This window comes from Grammomys surdaster, unplaced genomic scaffold, assembly GCF_004785775.1.
Source record: "Grammomys surdaster isolate TR1022 unplaced genomic scaffold, NIH_TR_1.0 129, whole genome shotgun sequence".
NCBI lineage: Eukaryota > Metazoa > Chordata > Mammalia > Rodentia > Muridae > Grammomys > Grammomys surdaster.
The window spans coordinates 7,064,872-7,092,440 of NW_021604587.1; the positions used below are offsets into that span (position 1 = coordinate 7,064,872).

General features: G+C 38.1%; 1 protein-coding gene across 1 annotated transcript in view; it reads right to left on the reverse strand.

Moving 5' to 3' along the window:
- Macrod2 (mono-ADP ribosylhydrolase 2) overlaps positions 1-27,569 on the reverse strand; it is a 1,849,434-nt gene that overhangs the window by 585,769 nt on the left and 1,236,096 nt on the right. The window contains exon 7 of the mRNA XM_028755287.1: positions 24,166-24,196. Within this exon, the coding sequence (XP_028611120.1) occupies positions 24,166-24,196 (31 nt within the window). The remainder of the gene's footprint in view (positions 1-24,165; positions 24,197-27,569) is intronic.

Here is a 27,569-nt window from a genome sequence, read left to right on the forward strand (position 1 = left end):
GGTCACAAAACAGGCCTCAACAGATACAAAAAGACTGAAATAATCCCTTGTAGCCTATCAAATCACCATGGACTAAGGATGGTCTTCAATAATAACAAAAACAATGGAAATTCTACATACACGTGGAAACTGGACCATGCTATACTCAATGATAACTTGGTCAAGGAAGAAAGAAAGAAAGAGATTAAAGACATTTTAGAATTTAATGAAGATAAAGGCTTGTCAAGCCAAAACTTATGGAAAACAATGAAAGCAGTGCTAAGAGGAAAACTCACAGCTCTAAGTGCCTACAAAAAGAAACTGGAGAGAGCATTCACTAGCAGCTTAACAGCACACCTGAAAGCTCTAGAAGAAAAAGAAGCAAATACAACCAAGAGAAGTAGACTGCAAGAAATAATCAAACTCAGGGCTGAAATCAACCAAGCAGAAACAAAAGGTACTATATAAAGTATCAACAAAACCAGGAGCTGGTTCTTTGAAAAAATCAACAAGATAGATAAACCTTTAGCCAGACTAACTAGAGGGCACAGAGAGAGTATCCAAATTGATAAAATCAGAAAAGGGAGACATAACAACAGAAACTGAGGAAATTCAAAACATCATCAGATCCTACTACAAAATCCTATACTCAACAAAACTGGAAAATCTGGATGAAATGGACAATTTTATAGAAAGATTACGGGTACCAAACTTAAATCAGGAGCAGATAAACCATCTAAACAGTCCCATAACCCCTAAAGAAATAACAGCAATAACTAAAAGTCTCCCCAGAAAAAAAAGCCCAGTAACAGATGGTTTTAGTGCAGAATTCTATCAGATATAATACTAATTCCTTTCAAACTATTCCACAAAATAGAAACAGAAGGATCACTACCCAATTCATTCTATGAAGGGACAATTACGCTCATACCTAAACAACACAAAGACCCAACAAAGAAAGAGAACTTCAGACCAATCTCCCTTATGAATATCGATGCAAAAATACTCAATAAAATTCTCAAAAACCAATTCCAAGAACATATCAGAACAATCATCCACCATGATCAAGTAGGCATTATCCCAGGAATGCAGGGATGGTTCAATATATGGAAATCCACCAATGTAATCCACTATATAAATAAACTCAAAGAAAAAAAACCACATGATCATCTCACTTGATGCTGAGAAAATAATTGACAAAATCCAACATCCCTTCATGGTATAAGTCTTGGAAAGATCAGGAATTCAAGGCCCATACATAAACATAATAAAAGCATTATATAGCAAACCAGTAGCAAAATCAACATCAAATTAAATGGAGAGATACTTGAAGCAATCCCACCAAAATCAGGGACTAGACAAACCTGCCCAGTCTCTCCCTACCTATTCAATATAGTACTGGAAGTCCTAGCCAGACAATTAGACAACAAAAGAAAGTCAAAGGGATACAAATAGGAAAGGAAGAATTTAAAATATCACTATTTGCAGATGGTATAATAGTTTACTTAAGTAAGCCCTAAACTTCTACCAGAGAAATCCTTAACCTGATAAACAACTTCAGCAAAGAGGCTGGATATAAAATTAATTCAAACAAATCAGTAGCCTTCCTCCACTCAAAGGATAAAACAGCTGAGAAAGAAATCAGGAAAATGAGACCCTCCACGATAGTCATAAATAATACAAAATACCTTGGAGTCAATCTGACCAAGCAAGTGAAAGACCTGTATGACAAGAACTTCAAGTCTCTGAAGAAAGAAATTGAAGAAGATCTCAGATGGAAAGATCTCCCATGCTCATGGACTGGCAGGATTCATATAGGAAAAATGGCCATCTTCCCAAAAGCAATCTACAGATTCAATCAATCCCCATCACAGAAAATGTGGTTCATTTACACAATGGAGTATTACTCGGCTATTAAAAACAACAAATTCATGAAATTCTTAGGCAAATGGATGGAACAAAAAAAATCATCCTGAGTGAGGTAACTCAATCACAAAAGAACACACATGGTTTGCACTCACTAATAATTGAATATTAGCCCAATAGCTCACAATACCCAAGATGCAACTCACAGACCACATGAAGCTCATGAAGAAGAAAGACCAAAGTGTAGGTGCTTCGGTCCTTCTTAGAAGAAGTAACAAAATACTCATTGGAGCAAATATGAAGACAAAATGTGGGACAGAAACTGAAAGTAGGACTGTCCAAAGACTGCTACACTTGGGTATCCATCCCATGTGAATTCACCAAAGGCAGATGCTGATATGGATGCCAGGAAGTATATGCTGACAGGAGCCTGATATGGTTGTCTCTTTAGAGGCTCTGCCAGAGCCTGACATACACAGAGATAGATGCTCACAGCTAACCATTGAACTGATCACAGGGTTCCCAATAGAGGAGTTAGAGAAAAGTCTGAAGGAGCTGAAAGGGTTTGCTACCCCATGGGGAGAGCAACAATTCCAACCAACCAGAGTTCCCAGGGCCTTAAGCACAAGCCTGAGAGCATATAAGGAGGGACCCATGCCTCCAGCTCTATATGTTGTGGAGGATGGCCTTGTTGGGCATAAGTGGGAAAGGAGGTCCTTGGTTCCATGAAGCTTGGATGCCCCAGTGTGGGGTAATTCTAGGGCTGGGAGGTGGGAATGGGTGGGTAGGGGCATAACCTCATAAAAGCAGTAGGAGGGAGGATGGGATAGGAGGTTCTGGGGGTGGGATGGGGAAGGGGGATGACATCTGAAATATAAATAAAATATCCAATAAAAAAGGAAAAAAAGAAAAGAAAAAAAAAAGAAAAAAAGAACATCAAAGTGGGAAAGCCAAATTTCACATCTACCACTTCACAGTATCCTGACCTAGCTCTGCATCACAGTCCCCAGAAAGATACAGTAAATGTGTACGTCACACCTAAGATCAATTACTTAGAGATACCATACCTTGCCTTCAAAGAACTTGTATCTAGTTGCATCATGCCATTTATATCACAGATAATGGAATGTAACTCTGAGCAGTAAGACTATCCAAACCTGTGTTCCCATACAGCCAAGAGCAATGGAAATACACAGAAAGTCAAATCCTGGGTGGACAGTCATGTACAGATAGATAAAACAGATTTTGAAGTTATTTTTTATGAGAGATATGTCATAGACAAAAATTTTCTTTGAGGAAAATGGTATACAAAGATCTGGAGGACATGAAGATATTGGCTTATTTTCTGAAGACTTGATGGCCTAAGAATCGAGAGAATGACTGGTATAAAAATAGCTGGACCAGATAGTGCAAGGAGAGCCTCCTATTTTAGATGCTCTAATAGTTCTTCAGGCCCCATATCTGCCCGTGGGATTCCAGTTGTCCCAGCAATTACTGTCAGCCTTTACAATTATCATAAAAAAGCACAGTTCCCTAGAAGGGAATGAGAAAGCTCATTTTTCCAGAGACATCCTGTTGCAAATATTTGATGAGGTCAACAAAGCTACTCCTTGGAATTTCTGAGTTTCTATTAAGCTCATAAAAGAGATATTTCACACTGTAGAAAGCTCATTTTTACTTTACAGATTTATGAGGGGAGCCAGTCTGACCGATGAAAATGTCAGTCAATTCTCCTCTTAAAAAATAAGTTAAAATGAGAGGTCAGCCAGCATGAAGCAGGTTATAATCCTTGTAGGAAAACTGAGCACTGAGGTTACAAAAGAGGAAGAAAATAGTAACGAGGGTGATTCTGCTATAAAAGCCCAAGCAATTAATTATTCTTCGGAATACACATCAAATTTCACAACTGTAATATTCACAGGCTGGCCCTCGTGAAAACATATGATAGTTATTAGCTCAAAGTCATATAGCCTCTCACCAGTAACATTCTTACACATAAAACCCAAATGTCAGTGTTTTGAAGGAGAGTTACATTGTGGGTTTTATAGTAAGAGTGGTGACCCAAAGGCATGCATATACATGACACATCTAAATGGTTCTGGTGGTCTGATTTATCATGAGTTCAATGTTCTGGGATGCTTAGAGTCTAGTGGCAGTTTTATCCCTGCCTCTGATTACCTGTATCCAATAAGGCAGTGGCGTCTTTTTTATCAGATCCCCAAATTACTAAATTGGATGTTACTAACTAGAATCTTCATTAAATCAAATATTAGAGAAGTGAGATTAATATTGTCACAGCTAACATTGCTGGCTAGGAACTGGAATGCTGAGTACTGTACTTTTCTTTTTTTTCTGTTAAATGGGCTCATTGGCAACTGACAAAGTATTACTGCCAGCACGCCTGATGACTCAGGAAGTACATAATTATCAAGCCTCTGCTCCCCCAATCCTATGATGTATATTCTTTTGTCTAAGAGAACAATCTTGATGTCAGGCTGCTAATGATGAACTAATTTTCATAGCCCCTGCATGGCTTAGCACCAGACTCCACATCAGGAAGCACAGCAGTGTTTAACATACCAATCCTTTTAGATAGTAAGAAGAATAATGTGAACATGGCATTTAATAATCAGGGAAAGTCTGAGGTGAGTGATCAATAATCTATGTACAATGTGATTAATCAGTTCCTTGTTACATCTAGTCACCTTTGAATTGCACAGCTGCTCTTTACAGAAAGTGTTGGGAACCTGGCCTAACAGGTTCTAACTAGGTAGATTCTCATAAAGTTGAAAAAAAACCTTAAGTATACTTAAAATAAATATATATGATATGTAATATGACTCTGTATATGTGTGCATAAACAGAGGCGTGTGTGTGTGTGTGTGTGTGTTTGGGAGAGATGGAAATAGCATTTGTGACTGAAACCATGGATGAGAGGAGATCATTTCAAAGAAGGGTGTAACATAAGGAGAGACATCCACATAATTTAAAACTGCTATAAAATGCTTACAACCTAGTAAGGAGAAATGAGTAAAAATGCAGATCTAATATTGAGTTGTTTGGACTAAAGATACAGGTAAACAAACATGATAATTAAAACTAAAATGATTCAAAGACTTTGTTCATAAATCTGTGTCAGCTGAAAACCCACAATGAACTCAACCATAGCTCCCATCCTCCACTGGCAACTGACCAGAGACGTATCTTTTCTCCCTAAACCCAGTATTCATTCTCAAAGTCCTGTCACGATCTAGTTCCTAAAGCTTGGATTTTGGAAAAGAGTCAGTGTCAGAACAGTTAATAGCTTCAGGTTTTATCCAAACTCCAGAAAAACCATCATATAGATGTCTGCATGTCTTTGATTCTTGAAGCTTGAAGCCCTCATTACTGTTATCTACTCCAGGGAAGTGGAATTTAAAGCCTTTGGTACATGTGGCTTGCTGGGTAAACTCCAGTAAACTTACAGTAAGACTATGAGTAGAAATTATAGTCTAAGTCATGGACTTGTCTAAGATCTGAAACTATGTGCCAATGTCCTGATATCTATTACTGAGACAGTTTTCAGTATACATAAGGAAGAGAAGGCTGACTAGTCTTAGCTACATAACCTTCTAGTCTCTGCTCTGTATCTCTCTAAGTGTGTGTGTGTGTGTGTGTGTGTGCGTGTGTGTGTGCGTGCATGCACACTAATCTGTCATGATATTTATATATTCAAAAAATGAGAAATAATACATGATGTATCAAATGTGGTCATAAAGAGCAACTACATCTCTTATAGACATATCAACTAGAACATACTATGTAAATAAAATTCTAAGAACTCATCATCATACTTGGATATTAACTTATAAACTAGTCGTGTGTTTTATTCAGACATGATTTGAATAGTGAGTTTGGGGTTGGTCGGGGAGGGAGAGACAGAGGAGTTAAACTAGGGAGTCTATGGTTCAATGAGAACTGGAATGCCCACATTTCTGGAAAACCCATAGAGAGTAACACATATGAAGAAGGAGAGAGAGAGAGAGAATGGAAGGGACAGAGGCTGGGATGGATGTGGAGGGAGACTCATGATGGTCATTCAGTTTATTTTTCCCTGCAATTCAGGAGCCAATCCTTAGGAGAGTTACTGATGAAATGTTTGACCCTGAGTTCAAGGTATTTTTTTTTTTGACAAGTCACTGATTAATTAATATTCTACTGTACTCTGGAACCCAAGTCCTAAGTCTATAGAGACTAAAGTGGATTTCCAAAGCTAGTTTCAGAGATGAGAAAATCTTTAAATATGACTTTAAAAATTCATGAAAGCCAATGTTTTAATTATACTTCAGCATACTTAGTTATCTGGGCGAAGTGAAATGGAAAAATTTAGAGAAAAGGCGGCTGTTCCGTTCTATGGTCTGATCAATGACAGCTTTTCCAGGAATTAAAACATTCTGCCACCTACTCACAAGACCCTGGCTCTGAGTGTTGTGAAAGCCAGATGGCGGAGCTGTGAATGCTATTGCCCACGGTGAGGAGCAGGAAAGGTAAACTTGATGAGACGAGAAGGAGCTGCTATTGTTCTTGCTTTATGTGATTCAGTGAAATAGCATGTCCTGAATGGTAAAAGGGGACATAGGAGGATGGAGTCTTGCATCTGCCATACAGCATCATGACATTTTCTCAAATACCTCAGTTGTCTTCTGAAAACTAAAAGCATTTCAAAATAGAGTTTCTCTTTCCTCTTCGGCTATGTGGCTCTCTTTCCTCACTATCTTTTACTTTTAGCCATTACTTATTGTTAGACCTCGCTTTTTATGCTTTTCCTCTCTTACTACTTGATGGAAGCAGAGAAACCTTTGTTAAAATTATGCACACTCTACAGAGGGCATGAGAGGATGATAATGCTCCTTGCAGAAGTCATGAGATATTGAAAGTAAGTGCCAAATGGGGGATACCCTCTTCCAGTAATTGGTCAGAAGGGTTCTAGAGTGTCCCTAAACTGCAGAGGATACTAACTGTACAAAGCTTTTTTCACCAGAACATGATGATGCAAGCCTATTACTGAGAACATCACACACCTGATGGCACTGACCATAAGGCTTCCCCCTGCTGTCTAGCTTTCATAGTACTGGAAGGTGCTATACACATTGATGAAGGAAGAAAAGTCAACAGCAGTCTTACCCAGCTGTTTGTTATATGTGCTAGGTACAATAATTATCAGTCTGGCAATGTATTCCCATTCCTTCAATAGTGGCATAAATATTATGGAGTCATCAACAGATTTCTAATTGTATTTAAGACCCATTTCAAAGAAAGAAATTTATTCTTGGTATGGTTGATCTCTTCACAGATCAGAGGCTGGAGAACCTATGAGCTCTTGGGGACATCTAACTGCTGTTATTTTGCTATGGACATAGTAACAAACTGCCTTCTAAAAACCTGTCCTTATCTTCATTAATTAGTATAGCTCCTACCTCTCATTTGATGAAGCTTTTATTTATTTTTATTTCTTTTTATCTTCCTAATATAGAAATTCACAGCTGGTCAAAGTGTAGAGAACAAGAGCTGTGGGCGCTTACTTCTAAATGGAGCATCCGTACCACATTCTCTTACTCCTAAGACTCAGTCAGGGGTCAGGGAGAAATGCTGTGATACGTTGTCTCCTGGACATGGCAGAGCCATTATACTCATGAACTCACAGTGGTTGTAGTTGTCTACACAAGACTTGTATAAGATCTAGGTAGTCAACATCTCAACATGAAAAAGGGAGAAATTCATCCTCAGCCAGATGAGGCAGTACTGGCAGTTTATGACTTCTAGGGAAGGGAGAATCAGTAGCCCTCAAGAGCATGGACCATAATGGATTGTCCATGTGCTGGCAAAATGTCCTACATCCATGCCCATGTGAACACTACTAATTTTATTTACAGAGTCATTAAAAGAAACAAGACATTGAAGTCAGAAGTGGGAGCTCTGGCAAGACTAGGAGAGCGATGTGCTCTCTATTCTGTATACATGTATCAAATTACTATAGAATAAACAATTTCTTAAAATTATGCCAAAACAAGCGTGAAAGACAAAGAGTATCTTCTATGAGTAAAGCTTATGAACTTTATGAGGGGCTGGGTAATGTCACAAAGAACAGTTAAAAGATATTTTTAGTGTCTTCATTAGGTACTTGATGGTAAAAGTTGTCCCAAACATGACCTTTAAGTGAGTAGAATTGGCTAAAAAATCATGTTGCCTAGCTGATAAACAACAGTTATGTAAAAAGCAAAGAAACACAAGCAGAAACTGAACTCAGGTCCAGAGGAAGTTCACCCGTGGTTTATCAACATGAGGATGAATCCATTCCCCCCTTTCTAAGGCATTAGCTGATAAGATATTGGGTGGCCACAGGCAAGGCCTTAATGGATTAGCCAAGTCCACAGATGCCTAGCTAACAGTCTGTTTGGCAGTGATGGTAGTGACAGGCAAGCCACAGTGACCCCTTGTTCAGTCTAACGGGTGAGTTGAAAGATTTGGCTGTCAGACCAGCATGAGGCCTCATTTTTCTTCCCTGCTGCATAGGGTGCCCCATGCTGCAGCCAACATTTGATTGTGATTAATTTGTCAGGGAGGGCTGTACAATGGAAATGGAGAAATGGATTGCCAATTATAGCTAGTCGCTCAAACTGCCTAGCAAACAAGTGCCTTTCTGCAGATCTGACAGCCCTGGGCATACTGGATTAAGCCTAGGAAGGAGAGAATCTATTCTTAAAGATGAAGAAAAGATTGAAGGTGATTTGAGGTTTTGTTGGTTGTTGTTATTTTTGTTGTGGTTATTGTTGTTGTTGTTTTAGGTGATGGGCTGATGTAGCAAGCTCCAAGAGGGAGAAACCACTCAGCAGTTTGCTTTCAATTCTGTTGGTTCACAATGGGTTGTCCTTTTGGGTTAAGTCTGAATAGTATTAATGAAAGATGTGAATGATTTCTCTCTACAATTTATACCAAAATGAGTCAAAGGAAAATGTACCTTTGATGCCTTCTGGGATGTTTGAGCATGATAGTCATGGACTAGTAGAAATGACAGTAGCTGCACCATCTTTCTTCTCTCAGGTGATTTTCAAGGAACTGATAGTGGGCAGTAGAATTCTAAGATATGTCAGTATATTACAAATACCTAAGGTAAAACTGCTTAAAGGGCTCCAGGCCTAATTCATCCTCACATGACACGATTTGCCTATTTGTGTGGCAAAGGTGATAAGGTCATATTTCCTGCACTGAGAAAAAGCTATTCTCATTATCTTGTAAAGAATAGAAATTGAGAACAATTTTTCAATGACAAAATTAAAACTGAAAATCAGATCTTAAAATACAACCATCAACTAAATTCTCTGTATTATTTCACAATTATGAGTACTAAAGAAATAAAACCCTAGGTTTTATTTGGAAAATAAATGGAATGTGTTTATTTAGGTACATATTTCAATTTATATTTAATACTTAATATACATTTCATATATACAATATAAACTTATACATATATAGCAAATATATACTTATGATGTATATATCAATTTTAGTGTATTTATAATATATGTATATATATATATACATATATAAATGGTGTGACATAAACATACATGTGTTGTATATTTAAACTAGGTTACTAGAAGATAATGGATGAATTTTATAAATTATCTTGAAATGGGAAGATTTTCCTACATTATAAAATAGAAAAAGGATCGACTCTTTTAATATGTTTACAAACATAAATAAATTTATTTTTAATATACAAGAAACCCAGGAGTGGCTGCTTCTTAGAGACATACCAACAGTTTCCAAAAATGAAAAATGTTTTCTTATACTTTCTGTTATCATTTATACTGCTTTATTAATTTTGATATTTTTGTATATATCTTTAATGAAAAATGTTTTCCTCTAAACCTTACCCTGTCTTACACTATCTTTGGTAATATTTGTGACATATATGTTTCATAAGTTCAAGATAAGTGTCTTTTGTTTATTTTTAACTAAAGAAATCTCAAGGCTGAGTAGTGAACATGACCCCACCAATCAAATAGTCAGCTGAGGCTCAGTGGAGAATCTGAGATGATCCACTTTAGTGACAATGGGAACTTATTCAGATGTGCTATTCCTCAGGTATCATAATAGACAGTGAAATGACAGGGATAATACATAATCCCAGGTTACTGAGACATCACAGTTGAGACATCTGTTTCCACATTTGAGGGTGGGAAACAAAACAGCGATCACATTTAGCAGGTGAATTTGGATGGACAAACCCACCTGGCAGATTGATGATCTCCTTGAAGCCTTTCAAGGGTCTGAGAGATGATCCCTTTAAAAGATGGTCATTTGTAGAGAGATTACTGTAGGCAGGTTGCAAGGAAAACTGACACAAATATCAAAGTATTAGGCCTTCATGGCAAGAAAAAAAAAACCCTATTTATATGGTTGTTTGTTCTCTAAGGAAAGGAAGCAGGAAGACAGGAAAATCTACAAGAACTCCATCTCACATACTGTCATCTCCCAAATGTCTCCCACTTGATTACGGGAAACAAAATCCACATTCTTACAAACTAATACCAGGCCTTGTAATTTTGTTGTCAGAAAAAGCTCAAAAGTGATTTAAATTACAAGAAAGAATACAGAGGTGGATCTTATTTTACAGGAAAATTTATGCATTCGTTTTACAAGAATATACTGACTATCATTTATCAAACACTGGGGACTAGAGTAAGCAAATCCAGACGTTAGCAGCTGTAAAACAGTCACCCAAATACACCTAAATTGTCAGAGGTAACATCGACTGTGAAGGAGAGCCATGGAGCTGGCAGGACAGCAGGCTCTGCTTGGACTATTTGGGGACATTGTTCTTCTCAGGGTCATGCTTAGGGTGGCCCCCACAAAAATGGGACAATGAGGACTCTCCAGACTAGAGAGGCATTCAATAGAATCAAGGCTCACTGGGAAGATAGCAGCAACTGTGGGTAAATGTTGAAGAATTCAGGAACAAAATGGAACCATAGGGGGTTCGAAGACCTTGCTGATGGTTTTATATTATCCTGAGGACAGCACATCTCTACTACTGGGAACACAACTACCTGCAACATCTAAGAAACAAGAATGGAAATTGGTAAGTCTTCGCTGCAAATGGTCAGAGTATTATAAAAAAAAAAGAGCTGAGGGCTAAGGAACAGAATAGGACTAAGTAAATTATAAAATTAGAGACTGGAGAAACAGTGTACAGTCATCTCATAAGGGTGAATACAAAGCTTTTACATAAACCTGAGCTAGCCTTTATTCACCTTTGTTTTTCTTGATAGCACAAACACAGCTGACATTTCCTACAATTAGCCCTTTCTCCAATTCAGATCATTCTTACCTCACCCCATAGCAAAGCAAGCAAGCAAACACATAAAGAGCCTTACTTGAAAAGACCTAATTTGTTTTTGAATATCTTAAGTAACAATCACATTTCAGGTGACATCCTAAAAATGGTGCTTCTTCAGACAAGACATGACACTGAGATAGAAAAGGCCAGGGGCAGTTTATCCAACACAGCATCATTCTGAAGCACTGGGCTCTATGCCTAGGAAGGAAGCTATATGGAGACTGGGATGGCCTTCTGCTAAGTGGAGGTAAAGAGCTGGGCAAACCAGTCCCATAGGAGCTCTGGCCCTATGGCTACATCTCAGATAGGCACTGTCCCTGGCAAGATGTAGCTGGAATGCAGAAACAGTTGGTAAGTATAAAGATAGAAAGAGGAGTGCCAAGTGGAAAGACCAGGAAAACAAAGAAGATTCTTTGGTGCAGATGGGCCCGCATGTCTCAGTGCATTCTGTAGCCAGTCTGTCTGTTTCAAAACGTCTTCCCTGTCATTAGTTTGCAACCTACTTGTTCAGCTCCCGGACATCACCACCTCTTCCTGATGTCCTTCATCTCTCCCATTGTCCCACACTACAGTTCCTACATCATACCTTTCCTGGTAATGAGCAGAGTTCAGACTGAGGTCTATTGCTAGAGGGGCTACATTAGGATGCTTCCTATAAAAAGCTACACTTCTTCCCCTCCCCCTGAAAAACATACCACATATTCCCTAGTTCTGCCTTCAGAATATGCAGAACAGTCTAAGAAAAGCATTGCAGTATGCCTATTTTTACATCTCTTGGATCCCTGGATGTGTATCACAATTTGATGTTGGCAGTAAGACATGTTTTCATTGTTTTATGAAGGATGGAAAAGCTGATGAGTTCTCATTTTCATCCATATATAACATGGGGAAACAGCAATGCTGTGCATTTCTTTCTTCACTATGGATGAGAAGACAAGATATTTGTAAAGTTGAAGAAAGAGTTCAAACATTATAATTTAGGATACTACCTTTCCCTAGGGCAGTGTAGGCAGGTCCTGCTGGCTTGCTAAAGGACTCAGAATTTGCAGAAGCCTGGAGCCCTTTGGCTGCTGGTGATCATTCTCCCAGGCTTCTATAATTATGTGCAGGGAGTGGCATTTACAAGGTTGGTAGAATGCCTGCTTGACTTTTCAGAATGGGGTTTTGGCAATTGGCCAGCAGCACCATAAACCACAGGATGAGCATCTTCCTGAGGGTTAATAATACAAGACAATTTATTGGAAGGGACAGAAACATTGGCTAAATAGTAAGTAATATGGAGCATTTTAAGAAGAAGATTATAATATACTCAGGCGTCAGAATATAGAAGCAATTTCAGCTAAAAAAAAATCATCCCTTGCATAGGCTATGCCCTGGTACCCTGAAAACAGACAAGTGTCAGCTTTTCCTTTAACAGTCACTCTGATGATGGAGTGGAAGAAATGCTGAGATGATGCAAAGAAAGATGGATGTATGAGTACTTTCTATGTTAATCCAGCTGTCATAAGTTACAAATAGTGCAGCCAATGGCTTGATACAAGGTGGTTCTTATAAACATGATTTGACTAAAATCAGCAGCTGGGATACAGAAATAAGGGTGAAAATGGATACTAGAGAAGTATCCCAATGGCCTTCAATCTTTGGGAAACCATGAAGATCAGGAAAAACTTCAATCCAAATCCTTTCTCTTTTCCCTACAGAAGGAAGCCCAATTTCACAAAGTCTCAGACCTAGATTACTAACTACAGGAAGTCAATGGCTGTCACAGATCAAGAATAAATTTTCTCCAGGAACAACACCCCATCAAGTTATCCGATCCCAAGTGATTACCTGTAAATACATGACCATATGTGGACATGAAGGAGGGTGGACACAGAAGGAGTTGGAGCAGGAATAGGAAAGAACAGAAATGATGTAACTACAGTATATTCATTTGTAAAATTACCCCGACTAAAACAAAAACAAAAATAAACAAATAACAAAAACATTAAATTGGAAAAACAGGAAGAGACTTGGAACTGACATTTGAAAATGAGATTAGTGTATAGATGATTCTAGACTGAAATCTCAGATCCAATGTATTCCTAATTCTCTATACTTACCCCTCTGACCTGTTCATGGACTGGGAGTGATCTTAGATCTTAGATTAATTAGGCTGAATGTTGCTAGACAAGACTCAGGATCTAAGTGTCCCATTTTTCTGAGCCAGGAAGGTAAGGGTCCAGTATGATTTCTCAAGTGGTTTGAATGCCAAGAGTCTGTAGTCTTAGAAAGAAAAACTATATATATATATTTCAGGATATTTGACAAAACTAAAACAAACAGTAGGTTTCTTCTCTCTTTAAGGCAAACCTTGATATAATATTCCTCAATATTGTTTAAGAAGGAATAGTTTAAATGACTGTAGAGAAATGATATTCATGTTACCCGTGGGATCTGCTGCCTTACAACACAGTTCACTTTCAAGACCACTAATAACGACCTATGGTTTGTCTCTCTTACTAAATCTTTAATTCACTTACAAAAAAATTTAAAATATTTCTATGTAGTTTCTAGGGCTAACATAAACTGTAGAGTGCCAAGAAGAGCAAGTTGTCTCTATTGGGAAACATTTTGGTCCCATGGTAATTGCTAAATAAGATGCAGAGTGTGGGGTATGATGAGATCACTGGTCTCGTTTCCAGGTGATTGGACTCATAGGCCTCTGAGTAGCAAGAAAGGGTGGTAAAATGAAGGTGGTTATTCAAAGAAACCACAGGCAAAGTCAAAATAGCACAACATAGAGGTTTTTGCGATAAAGGATGGCTAGTTAGAGTTCAAGTCTCCTTCCAATGGTAGACAATTGAGTACCAGTGTTGGTTCTCCTTCAGAGTCTAAGCTATAGTACTGAATACAGCCCCAAACCCTGTACAGCAAGGAGTTCTCAGTACAGTGGGAGAACAATAATGATCAGTATAAGCAAAAAAAAAAAATGTAAACACTGGCACCATCAGCAAACAAAATTGTCTAATGCATATCTGTATGCCTGACCTTAGGGTAAACATTTTCATCATTTATATAGTTTAATCTCTACAACAAACCCACATTACTGGCATTACTAACTTCATTTGACAGCTCAGGTTACTGAGGCATAGAGAGATTAATTAATCTCCTGAGGCCATACAGCTAATAATAAAAGGTGTTAGCATTTACATGTAGATCAATGGGACCCTGAAATTCATATCCAAGTCTACTTTCATCAAGGGATTGTTCTCTCCAGTGTACCATATACCCCTGAGAGAAAACTACAGTAGTGATGAACAGCATTGGATCACACACAACAACACAGAGCATATAGGTCAGTGGACTCTAGCACTATCAAGAAAAGGAAGATTTTGGAGAAAGGCAAGAAAGGCAAAGGAACCCAATAATGCAAGTGTGGATTGTTTCATGGAGTATTTTCTCAATTGCAGATCTGTATTCCATCCACTGTTACACAACTAAGCAAAATGCAATGTGGCATATACATATATCAGCATACTAATAACTGACATATGTCACAATGTGGATGAGTCCTAAAATATTATGATACATTAAAAAAATCAAACAAGTATGAAATGCCATGTATTTCTTGATTCCTTTTATCATAGATATTGCAGAAGCAGAATCTGAATAGATGAGTTGCCTAAGGCTTGGGGAGAAAACACAGATGGATTTGATGCCTAATATGGGGCATTCTGGGGTCTGATGAACGTTTCCTAAAATTAGATTATGATAATGTCTGCATAGTTCACTGAATAAACTAAAAGCACTTTAAATGGAAAACTTTGGTGGGTTATATTTTAATAAAATTGCCATGCTAACTGTTAACTGACATTTTAGCTATCCCTGTCAAAAATCAAAAATGAAATCATTCCTTAAACAGAAATCAATGTGTAGTAAATACCAATGTTTTCTGAATGTTGATCTGGCTTTCTGGAATGGAAAGGATGTGTCAGTAGCCTCCCTTACTCTTTTACAGCTTCCTAATTAGGTTTTATTTGTTGGAATAAAATATTAAGACCTCCTATGCATCTAACACCAGTTTAAGTGCTAGGACTTATCAGATACAAAGCTCAGAGCTCAGCTTCAAAATACAAGTCCTGATTAAAAAAAAAAATAGAATCTTCAAGAAAGGGAAGGTGACTTTATACAGAAGATTCTATTGATTCCATGTAAAATCAGATTCATTTATAACATTTACAAATGGACATAGATGAACACATCATAGAGATGACACAACTTCATGTTGATTTTGTCAATTTCAGTTCAATTTGTAGTCACATGCAGGGGACTCTTGTTAATCATGGTTGAATGGAGAGATACGTATTAAAATGTTTCACTTAAGTGTAAACATTTTAAGAATTAACTGCACAGTAATAAAGCACAACTGACTCATGCAGCAACACTTCCTCTATGATCAGATTCTGTCTCTCACCTCTGATTTCCCAGAGTTCCTAAATTCATGGCATACAGCTTCAGCTTCTCAGGACCCCGAAGATAGGAATATACTTTATGTAACTAGTCCTCAAGTACTAGGGTGGCACAGAAACAAGTTACAGTAGGTTTGTCCAAGGACTTCTTTGAATATAAGCCAGAATCACTGTACAGAAAACTGTACTGCTACTTATGTATGCTCAACATGTTGATTTAAGCATCAACTAGTATCCTTGAGCCCTTTCCAAGAAATATGGGAATCAAAGAATGTAACTGTTGTTCAAGCAAGACCTGAATGTTTAAGGCTAATCATCAAAGTATAGATTACTGTTCAAATGCCTTTAAAAAGTCTCTTCTTTCGAAAATATAAGTGTTAAAGATTAATAAAGACACTGTAATAAAGTAAACACCATTAAAATTATCACCTATTTTTATGAAATAAGCAGCGATTTTGGGTGATACAGTTCCTAAATTAATCAATTTGGTTCATAGATTTACCATGTCCCATTAGTGGTGAAATCTGGAAATTTGTCAAGATGTATTCTTCCTTTTTTTCTTATGTGACAGAACTTCAGTCAAGCAAGTGCATTCTAAGCTAGTTGAAACTTTTCATACTCTGTTTAAGATTGGTTACAGAAAGCCTTCATTTGAATGGAAGGTACACAAAGAAATTAGTCTGTTCTTAAGGACACTTTGATTTGAAGGTCTCTGTCTTGATAGATATAAGATATATGATTATAGGTAAATAAATAGATGACAGATATAGATAAATAAATTAGGTGGATAGATAGATAGATAGATAGATAGATAGATAGATAGATAGATAGATAGACAGAGAAATCTGACATCAGGCTAGATAAGTCAATGAAGTCAATGACATCATAGTAACTACTTGGCCTCAAAGCATATTCACAGATCCTCAAATGACAGAGGAGGGCAAATCCTTTCCTAAGTACAATGCTTGCTTTGGATCTGTTAGCAAAGAGCGGGGTAAAACAGACATTCAGTAAACCACAGAACTCTAGACTCTGTCTCTCTGTCTCTGTCTCTCTCTGTCTCTCTCTCCATCTCTCTCTCTGTCTCTGTCTCTCTCTGTCTCTCTGTCTCTCTCTCTTCTCTTTATCTCTCTCTCTCTCTCTCTCTCTCTCTCTCTCTCTCTCTCTCTCCTCTCTCTCTCTCTCTCTCTCTCTCTTGCTGTCTCTTTCTCTGCAGCTTAGCGCTACCCTAAGTAAAAGTCTGCATTTCAAGTGGATTCCAAGATACATTTTTAAAAATAGAATCATTGACTAAAACTCGACTTGACATGAAAATCACTGTCCTGAAGAAATAAACATACTTGACTTCTCTAAGAACTGTCAGAATTATTTTTGAAATCTTTTCTCAAGACAGCTCAGCTATGTTTATTGAAACTTGCCCTTTAGATATAAGTATGTCCAAGGTAAATGGCTGCTATTCTACTTAGCATAAGAAAATGTGTAAGTATACAGAAATTTGAAATAATTGTCCATTCAATTACCTGAAACAACCCACAATCTCCCAAGATAAAACTATGTCTCATGATTCTGTGCATGTTGTTCTTTCTCTTCTTCAGTCTGGGACATGAGCTCATAGGCAGTGGTGTAAGATACTGGGTGGTTAGAGCGCTATGGAAATACCCTTATGGACATACACAGAAATGTTTTGTTTAGATGATTTGAAATCCAGTCACATTGACTGATCATCACCATTGCTACCAGGCACGAATAGCCATTCTAGACTGCTACATCAAAGAATAATTTCATTGACATGTGAACAGTTCTGAAATTCTCCCAAGAAGATCTGTAGGGAGGTGCTTCTTGATAATGTTCTAGTTCTCATAGTGTCTGAAAGGCATACCCACATGTACTGTGAACCATGCTGGCTCTGAGATTTGCTAGAATAACTTTCTTGGATCCTTAAAGGCTTTTGCTACTGTAGTGTTCCTGGATCCTTAAAAGTCTTTATGCTTAAATGTTTCTTCAATAGGTGGTCATTTTCAAAACAAAATACAGCATAATCATAATAAGTAGCATATAAGGATGGGTTGGTTCGAAACTCATGGTTTCCTTTTAAATCCTAGTCAGAGTTGTACTGTGGAAAAATTGCAAGGGAACATGTAAACCTCAGAAAGAATGTAAATGAATGAATGAATAAATAAATAAATAAATAAATAAATAAATAAATGCAACTCAAATCACTTTTGAGATGTTATCATTAAGTTCAGTTGAAGCAGCATAGTGGGTAAGGTGGGCCAGCTTCCCACTGTGTCCTCAGTACCTACAGAACCAATTTCAGTAGAGCTCCTGAGAGAGCCCCGCCCATGCAAACTTACTGCCTTTTTTACACAAACTTACTAATAGTAAACTAGCAAATCCCGTTGTTAGATACTTGAGTATGTTTTCTAACACATTCTCTAACATGACACAAGGCTAATGTTTTCCTTTGGATTTTTATTTTATGTCATTTTCACTTTAGAGACCCTGTAGCTTAGAAAACACAAGAAAGACCTCTGTACCTTGTGTGGGATGTGTATATAAATGAGAGAGTGTGAGTACATTGGGTGAAATTGTCTATCCAAATCAAAAGGCCTCAGAGGGTTAGAAGCAGTGTAGTCGGTGGGATGTTGTTGTCTCAAGCCAGCTCTATCTATTGCCTCATGATGGTCAGCTCCGAGAACAAAGTTCAAATGGGATGGAATTGCGATGGGTTTGGCAGCAGCAACTTGTTTTCTCAGGGGAAGTAAGCTACACTGATTCTAATGTCGTCTGCTTGGTGGAGCAGTGGTTAAGTCAGGGATTGCCAAGTGTGATAATGTTTCCTATAGTGGGCATAACTTGACAAAGATAAAAATCCTAGCACGCCAGAAGGCAAGTTTTTATGAAAGGGAGACAAATCATTATTAGATCACCTAAAAGGAAGTTTTCAAAGCAAATGGAAATATCAAAGGAAAGAGGGAAAAAATCTAGAAGGAGGGAGATGGCAGAGATGAAAGGGAGGGCACATATTTTCATCATTTTCCCCCCTTGGTTCGTAAATGCATTACCAGAGAGGGCTATTCATTCCAGCAAGCTCAGAATTATACAGGAGTGGTGGCCACACCTTCTCAAACCTGCCAGGATTTAAAGCACACAGAGGCAGGCTTGCCCCCAGCATGGTCATGGGGGGTGGGGAGAATGGGGCGGAAGGAGTGCCCTCAATCCCTTCCAAGGCATGCCTGTCAATTTAGACCACAGCTATACTGACAAAAAACAAAAATTAAACACACACACACACACACCAAAACAAAACACATTTACCATACACATGGAAACTTAATGACATATCATACTATTTTCCTTTGTGCTTATTGGGAGCAGAAAAAGAACCTAAATCTCAATGAAGGGCTCAGTTAGAAGGTTGGGCCAGCACCATTTGGTAAGGGGTTTGGAACAGAATAGACCTTAAATTTTAGCAGGTACAATGAGTACATACGGGAGCTACTCCAGCTAAGCACTGTTGTATTTGTCTGTTCACATTTTCAGCCAATAACTCACTGTGTAAAATTCCCTCCTCTCTTAAAAATACCCCATCATATACAACCACGCTTCAGATGTTTGCCTTTTTCTCCTGAGAGACTATTTATTCAATTTCCCAGTACTCAATGGACATAGATTTCTGCCTGGACTTCATATCAGTTAACTCTAGCGACTCTCATAAAATGGACTAAAACTATTTTTGCCATTTGCTTCTAGTAAAAATTCCTTTGCTCTGTATCATGTCTAGTCTTCTTTCTTTTTTCTTTTCCTTTTTTCTTTTTGTTAAACTTATCAGCACTAGAGTATCCAAATGGGGCTCAGAGGGCAGAAGGCACGAACGGATCTGAAAAGCCCATCAGAGAAGTTCAGAATCATCCCTTTGAGACTAATGTGGACGCCAACTCAAATGTTTAACAGGGATCCAGAGGGTTAGCCTCACCTGGATCTATTTTTCTAAAAGTAATGCTGGCTTTTCATTGGTGCCTTCCTAAATGAGGCTTTTCATCCTGGGAGTCAGCAGGAGGTCTGGGGCCTTGGGCAGCTGTGCTGAAAACCTTATGCTGCAGCAGTCAGACAGCCTGAAAGGCCCTGTGGTAAAGTCTGGTTTCTCCTCCAGGGAAACTTCAAAGGAGGCAGTCTGTTCTAACCATGTTGCTTCCTTAAATCAGGTTGAATCATAGGGTAGGCTGTTGTCCTCGCCTGTTTCTGGGGCATTCCAAAGCTTGCTTCCAAAAAGCTAAGAAGTAGGAAAAGGAGTGTGGGGGGTGGTGGTTGAGAGGGAATTCTACTGGAGCCGTGTAGCTACGAGTGCTGGGGTTGGTCATGAACTGGGGTTGAAACATATTAGTCCATTTCAATAGTATGGGTGCTGTGGAAATTACATGGGCACTAGAGTGTCTTAGCCTTAACTAAACATTTTCAAAAAATGCATCTTCTATACTCTAAATCCAGAGAGTAGAGTGGCAGCTCCTTTGCAGGTCAAGACTCTAAAGGGGTTGGTATACACAAAGTAAGCAAATGAGTGATAAATGACATCTTCAGGAGAAGCCTGAGGGGTGAGGCAAGTCAGAAGTCACAATATGTCAGCCCACTGGCTTATATATCCTCCACTCACCACAGTCCCCAGAGTTGTAACAAACCACAGAGGATTTCTGCTAAGTGAAATGTCCTGAACACTCAACCTGGCCTCTCAGGGGAACAGGTTCTGTGTCATCATTTGGCCTATTATATCCACAAACAACAATTCCATTTTGAGGATAATTTTTTGAAACATTTCTTCTCTCTTTGTTAGTGGAGTTTATCAACCAAGAAAATGCCACTTGGGCAGAGTGATTGTAGATAATCCAAAGCACTACATATCTCAGAAAGTAAGAAGAAATGATTTTGAAAGTTTTGACCATAACCATGCGAGAGGTGATGGACATATACTGCCTTATTGAACACTGTACAATGTATCCATGTAGCAAAACATCCCAGTATAGTATGTATAATGTTTATATTTTATATAACAAGAGAAAATATTAAAAAGAAAATGACAACTGATTATGTTTCTCTGACAGTTATTTTGGTAATCAAAGATTTATTACTCTATATCTTCCAGTTAGGCAACACTTTGTGTGACATTGTTGCTATCAGCAACAAAAAATATTTGCTAATTAATAGCCACAAAGTCTGCAAGGCTGGGTTATACAATGTATATGCACCAGGATATTGTGATTCTAGAAGAAGCCTATATGCTAAGAGATACAGCTTGGTGGTATAATAATTGCCTAGAAAGTACAGAAGACTACATTTTGCACCACAAAATAATAATAGTGATAACAAGAATTCAAACCGACTATGAGTATAAAACTTATTCTAAAAAGTGTACGGAATAACATGAGGAAGAGTTTATAAGTCATATATAAATCCTCAAAGGTTTCAGGAGGTACAATAATAAGGGCTAGACATTCAGGGATTTCTGGAGATAAAAGTCCAACCTGTTAAGATATGCGTAGTAAGTTTATTCTTATGGGGTAGAAAACAAAAATGGAGATAGTACAGATAACATGACTTTGGCATATGGATGCCTGTGTGAGAGCACATGCATGATAAAGGAGTGTATTATAGGAAAGATGGAGCCTTGGAGATTGTTATCCATGTGTTCTAAGATTTTCTAGATGTAAGTTATAGAGGATATATCAGGATGGATGAATACCAAATGATGATTTGAAAAACATACTAGTTCTGACAACTATTTCACAAAAAATAACTTCCATGACAAAAATTAATGAATTAACTAATTAATTAAATAAAAACTATACAAGTTGGGCATGATGTTTTACACTTGTAAACCCGGTACTCAGAAAGCTGGACAGCAGGATCACAAGCTTAAGGACATTGTTTCAAATACCAAAACAAAACCAGAGCTGCTACAAACTAAATTGTTCTTTTAAGCATGCAAAAGTGTATGAATCATATAAATCTGCAGACACTACTTCACATTCTCTCACAGCGGGTCTGAGGTTTTCCCCATCTTTTTGAAAGTATGATAGTTTGAGGGAACAGAGAGAGCACCCATTGTTCCAGGGAGGGAGAATGAAGATAAACTCAGGAGTAATGAAATGTAATCCATGGCTCCTGAGCAGACGGGATCATGAAGCAAGTGGCTTCATGAAAAATTAATCAAGCATGGATTGCATTCTGAAGGAAGAAAGGCAGCGAGTGGAACCTAAGATTATTCTAAATTTTTTTCTCAATTGTACCAGGAACTACAAATGCTGAAAAATTTCTTTTCTTGTTTAACTTTAATTTTTCCTTGGTAGCCAAAGACTACTTCCTTTAAATACATTACTAAATCAAACTTCCAGAAACCAAGAAAGAAGTAAAACTAAGCAAATAATTAGGAAGGAATTACTACCAGAAAAAAAAAAACAACCACTCAACAATATATGTGTCTGGCCAAAAGGTAAAAGGCTAATATCAGAAAGCTTTCTTTTCACTAGGGAAATCGGTGTGTTATTCAAATTGCCCAGTGTAGAATGATCCATAAACTATAGCATCTTGGAGTTTTCTACAACTTAGTGAAATAGATGTCATGGATTAAAACTGAACATGGGTGTCTGGTCCTAACTGCCATGGGTTTCAGTCTCATTCATAGATTTCCCAAAACTAAGAGAACTGAGATGAGAAGCCATGATTTGAGCACTGTATTCTTTGACCTACCATGTTAGAAATGTCTACACTTGCCTGGTAGCAGAAGCAATGCCTAGTCTTCATTGTCAGCTTGACTGGATTTGGAATTACCTGGGAGATATACCTCTCTGTGTATCTGTGAGGTATTACCATAGATATTAACTAAGAAGGAGAGTTCTACCCTGAATGTACCCAGCATTGCTCCATGGGTTGAGATCCTAGTCTGAAGATGAGGAGGATGCCATCTGAGCAGCATTCACATCTTTCTGTTTCATAACTATGTATACAATATGACCAGCTTTCTCCAATTCCCACAACCAGAGCTTCCTTTGAGTGAAGAATGATACACTCAAACTAAGAGCCAAGAATAACACCCTGTTTTCAATAAGGAGTGTTTGCCAAGTATTTCATCATACCAATAAGAAGAATAAGTAAGCCCCAGCCCTTTCAGTAAGTTAGTATGAGGCACTCTATTCAAATCCCTACTGTCCTTACTAGTTCCTTCTCCTTTCAAGGGGAGACTTGAGCTAGCCATGTTCATTCTCTAAGAATGAATTCTTGTCCTTCTGGAATGAACATTGGCCATGACTCTACATTAGATGGGATTTGGTATTATCTGTCTATTCTGGGGTCTATTTTAATAGTCACTCCTCATCTTCCTTTTACTTTTTCTTTCTAGCTACTACCACTTTTCACAGCATAATCTATGATGCTTCTTTGGACATCACCATAAGTTTTTCAGAAACAAAAGTGATCAATGTCTTAACATGATCATAGACAAAGAGCCCAATGTTGTAGATTAAGCAGCCTGGTGTCTGTTTGTTGTTGAGGAAAATCAAGATTGTGATGAAGGAATGTCCTCACAATGAAGACTACCATGTTTGCCATACCTGGTCACAGTCCCCACACACTGAAGGCTGGAACTGGGCACATTACCACCTGTAAGCAATGTTTCCCTGAGCAAATAGTTAAGATTTATAGCTGGGCATTTGTGAGGAGAGAGTGGTAGAAAAGGAATGTACAAATGGCTGGACAGCCCAGCCCCTACCTGCCCATTTCCAAAGCATGGACTACTGATTTTGAAAGTGTAATAAAAAGAGGAAGAGGAAGTCCTACCTTAAATGTTCAAATGTATGAGCAAGTCTTTTGTCACTTCATCTTATTTTCTGGGACATGTTTCATCTTATTCTAATTAAAGCCTTTAAAGGAATACTATGTTAAGTAAAAGTTCATCTCTCACTACTTAAAACAATCCATCAATAGCTGGAAAGAAAACTTTTTCAGGTTATTAAAATTATTTGTTTTTATTAACAGTCAGTTCTCTTTGGATATCATAAAAGCTTAAGATACAGATATATATTTGTATATTTTAATGCTTCTTTTGTAAGTCACAATAAAACAAAGATGCTAGGCTTTATTTATATTATATATTTTCTGGGAGGAAATCTGACTTTATTAAAGAAAACAACTTTAGAAGCCAACTTTGCTAGAACAAAATTTTTTTATGTAACAAAAGACTTAGAGATACCATGTGTCAAATAATTTCATCTGGATGTTCAACGTAACCAAATTCAAGAACACAAAACAATCTGAAATAACCCTCTGGGGTTCCTGGGTAGAATTTGACATGCATTTTCAGTCTTTCTGAGTCACAGAAAATAAATTCATGAAAGAATCTTGTATTTTTCCAGTTAACTGTAACCTATCCCCCACCCATTTGACAGCTACAACAACAACAACAAAGTCACAAACACCATCAAATGTTAAATCACTTACCATAAATGCCTGTTGAAATGCAGGGAAATGCCTGTGAATAAACCACAGAAATAACAGTAAATTTTAAAAGAACAGCTTTGTTCAACATCATCATATAGACTTCTATTGTGCTTGACAGTGGAATTGCTTCCATTTATAAAGTTAGCTCAGACCTATGAGTTCAAGTGTTTAGATCAACTTACAAGGCACAGATGTTAAATGTTCAGGATTCTCATAAGGCAATCGTTCAGGGGAAGCAAGGTTTGACTGCCACTAACCCCCCTAAAAGTTCTTCAGGTAAACTGTCTAATGCATATCAATAGGGAAAACTCAACATATACGTAATTCAAGATTTTTATGGCATTGACAGTTTCATAAGGAAGGAGTTAGAATTGAATGCTCAGTATGTATTGAGTTAAATAAAGAATAGAGACTAGGGGGGGTGACAAGGCAAGGGACTTGGTCAAAGGGTCGCTGTGTAGAGTGAGGATAGAAAAAAACAGGGTCATGTAACAAAGATCATTTGTACAGAGATTCCTTGATCTCAAATTCCTGTCCTTGACATGAGGAGGGCACCTTCAGATTGGCCCCAACTAGACATCTCTTATCACCAAATAAAACCTGATATTACATCTATTCCAGTTGTTGGCCAAATGGCCATGGATATCCCCATACAACACAGGGTATTGTCAATACTCTTGGATAGTCTCCATAAACTGACCATAAGGCCCCATTGCTGAAGACAATAAAAATATAATTCATTGAACATGGAGAAGTCAAGCTGATGCTGACTTAGAACCTTCACCTCTACTGAGTAGTATTCAAGGTACTAGGCAGTACTCTGCAGGCTGCCAGAGGAGAAAGGTAAACACTAAACACCTGCACATCTTTGATCTACAATGGTGACCTGCATGCAAAATACATTGTTGCCATAGGGGCACAAAACCATTATCTGATTGAATTTAAGGCCCACTTCATGAGCAGGAACCCATACCTGATACTGCTTGGGTGACCAAGAACCTGAGACTAGATAGGCCAGGGACAGGAAACAAGTCAAAACACTACTGTCATGCTAAAGTAATGTACTTTAAAGCAATAAACTGACTAACAACCTTATGGTATGCTCATAGATCACTGTCTTTCTCAGCCATCCTCAGAGAAGCATTGTCCTACAGCAGTTGGGAAGAAATACAGAGCAGCCACAGTGAGATAATGTGCAAAGTGAGAGACCTTGGAGCACTTAAGTTCTAAATGAGATGTTTCCAATAAATCCCTCCCCTTCGAGCTCAGAAAGAGGAGGCAGGAAGATTGTAAAAGCCAGTGAGGATGGGGTACACAACAGAAACAAGGCCCTTCAAATACAGGAGGAGTGGCTAAGGAACTCACAGGGACTCTAGCAGCATGCACAGGGACTGCACAGGACAATGGGGTCCCAGAGCTGGGAGGGGAGGTCAATACAACCCTGTTCCTAACCCAGACTATTCCCAATTGATAACCACTCACAAAGAAAAATTAGTTTTCTCCAATGGAGTCTTCATAGGGATACAAACTTCTCTAAAGGACAGACTATATGCCCAGACAACATAAAACAAACTCTGGAGTTTGCCTGTCTCATACTGCTTTCTCTGGGATTCTCTTTACTTTTTCTTCTGTGTCTTGTTTTGTTTTCTTTTCTCTTTTCTATGATTTTCCCTAACAGGTCATTTGAGTATATATGATGATTTCTAGTGTTATATTTTTATGGGATTTTATGCATGTGAATGTATGTCTTTGTGCTTTTAATTGATTCCTTTTTTTTTCCGGGTAACCTGTTTGCTTTGTTCAATATTCCTATTTGTTTGTTTCTTCCTCTAAACTAATGTTACATTATTTTACTAAAGTTTTAGGTAACTGTTTGAATCCTAATAAGGAAAGCATGTGGATTTGGGCGGGTGGGGAGCCAGGATCACATAAAAGGGATTGGAGAAGGAGAAACTATAATCAGAATACACTGCATGAAAAAAGTCTATTTTCAATAAAAAAAAAAGAAGAACATAAAGGATCCTGTCTCCAGCTTCTGCAATTGTACTCTCTCTTTGCTTCTGTCTCCACTCAGAATGGTCAGTAGTGTAGCAGGGGGTATTTGCGGTAGCAAGTTGTAAACTTCCAGGGGAAAGAAGACACGACTATTTCTACAAGCAAGTGCTTTATATTCCACATTTTGTCCTCCTCCACTTCATGATTGGAGCAATTCATTTAACTGCTCTGAAGGTCAGTTTCCTCACTGGCAAAGGAAAACTTGAGGCATGCCTTCAAAGGCTTGTCGGAATATTAAGAGGGAAAAGTGTCTGAGAAGCTATATGTTCACTAATGATGACATCAAGAGTAGATACAGTGATGCCCAGCAGGTTGTTTCAAAGGACTTACTGGCCTAGACCCTGCCTTGCTTATCTCAGCACTATTGATGCTTTGAATCATACTCTTATCTCTTCTTGGAGGCTGTCCTGTGCATGTTTGGAGTATCCCTGGACACAACCAACTATAGTCGAGGGGCACTGCTCTAGTCATAATGATAAATAGTTAGATAGTCAAATGTTCCTTAAGGGACAAATCACTCCTCTTTGAGGACCATGATCTAGAGTGCTTTCAGAAGATAGTCTTTCATGAAAAGACTTTTCAGGGACTGTTTTGGCTCCAAAACGATATCAAACTCAGAACCTTGACCCTTTGAGGGCAGCCTACACCAGTTACAGATCGATGAAGGGTAGAAAGGCCTGGACATCTTGGCTTCCTCAATGTAATAAGGTAATAATGAAAGGCTTGTATCAGAGGCCTGCATGGTGTCAGCAGGACCTGGCATTGGGCCTGCCTCCCACCTTTCCCTTAGTCTACTGCAGTTTCTTTACCTCGCTCTTCCCTGAAGTACTTGTTAACAGACATTTGGCATGCTCACTGTGACTCAGAGTCTGTTTCCTGGAGAATTCATCTGAACTAACTGCCTTCCACTTCACTCTCAAGTCCAGTTACACGAATCATTTCCCCATCAGATCTAGCAGAAGAGAGAAGGCACTAGACAGAGAAGGGTAAGTGTTATTTGCCTGGGCTACAGTCCTCTCTTGGAATCAATCATGCAACTGTCTAAGTAAATCTGAGTGTACGAAATGCCTTGTCTGTTTTAACAAGGAGAAATAGCTTCATCCACAAATGACATTGTTGCCTTAAGTGAGAAGGGAAATGATAATGTAATGGGGGATGACTTTGGTAATATTATTGTGTTAGCTCAAAGAGACAGTGATAAAGCAGAGATGGAAATGTAATGGCATGCAAAATTTATGTTATATAAAATAACTTTGAACATAATTCATGTAAACCAAATTTCCACCATTAATCATACTTTATTGCATAAGAGGATGATGGAGAGAAAAAAGAAGAGGGGAGAGAGAGAG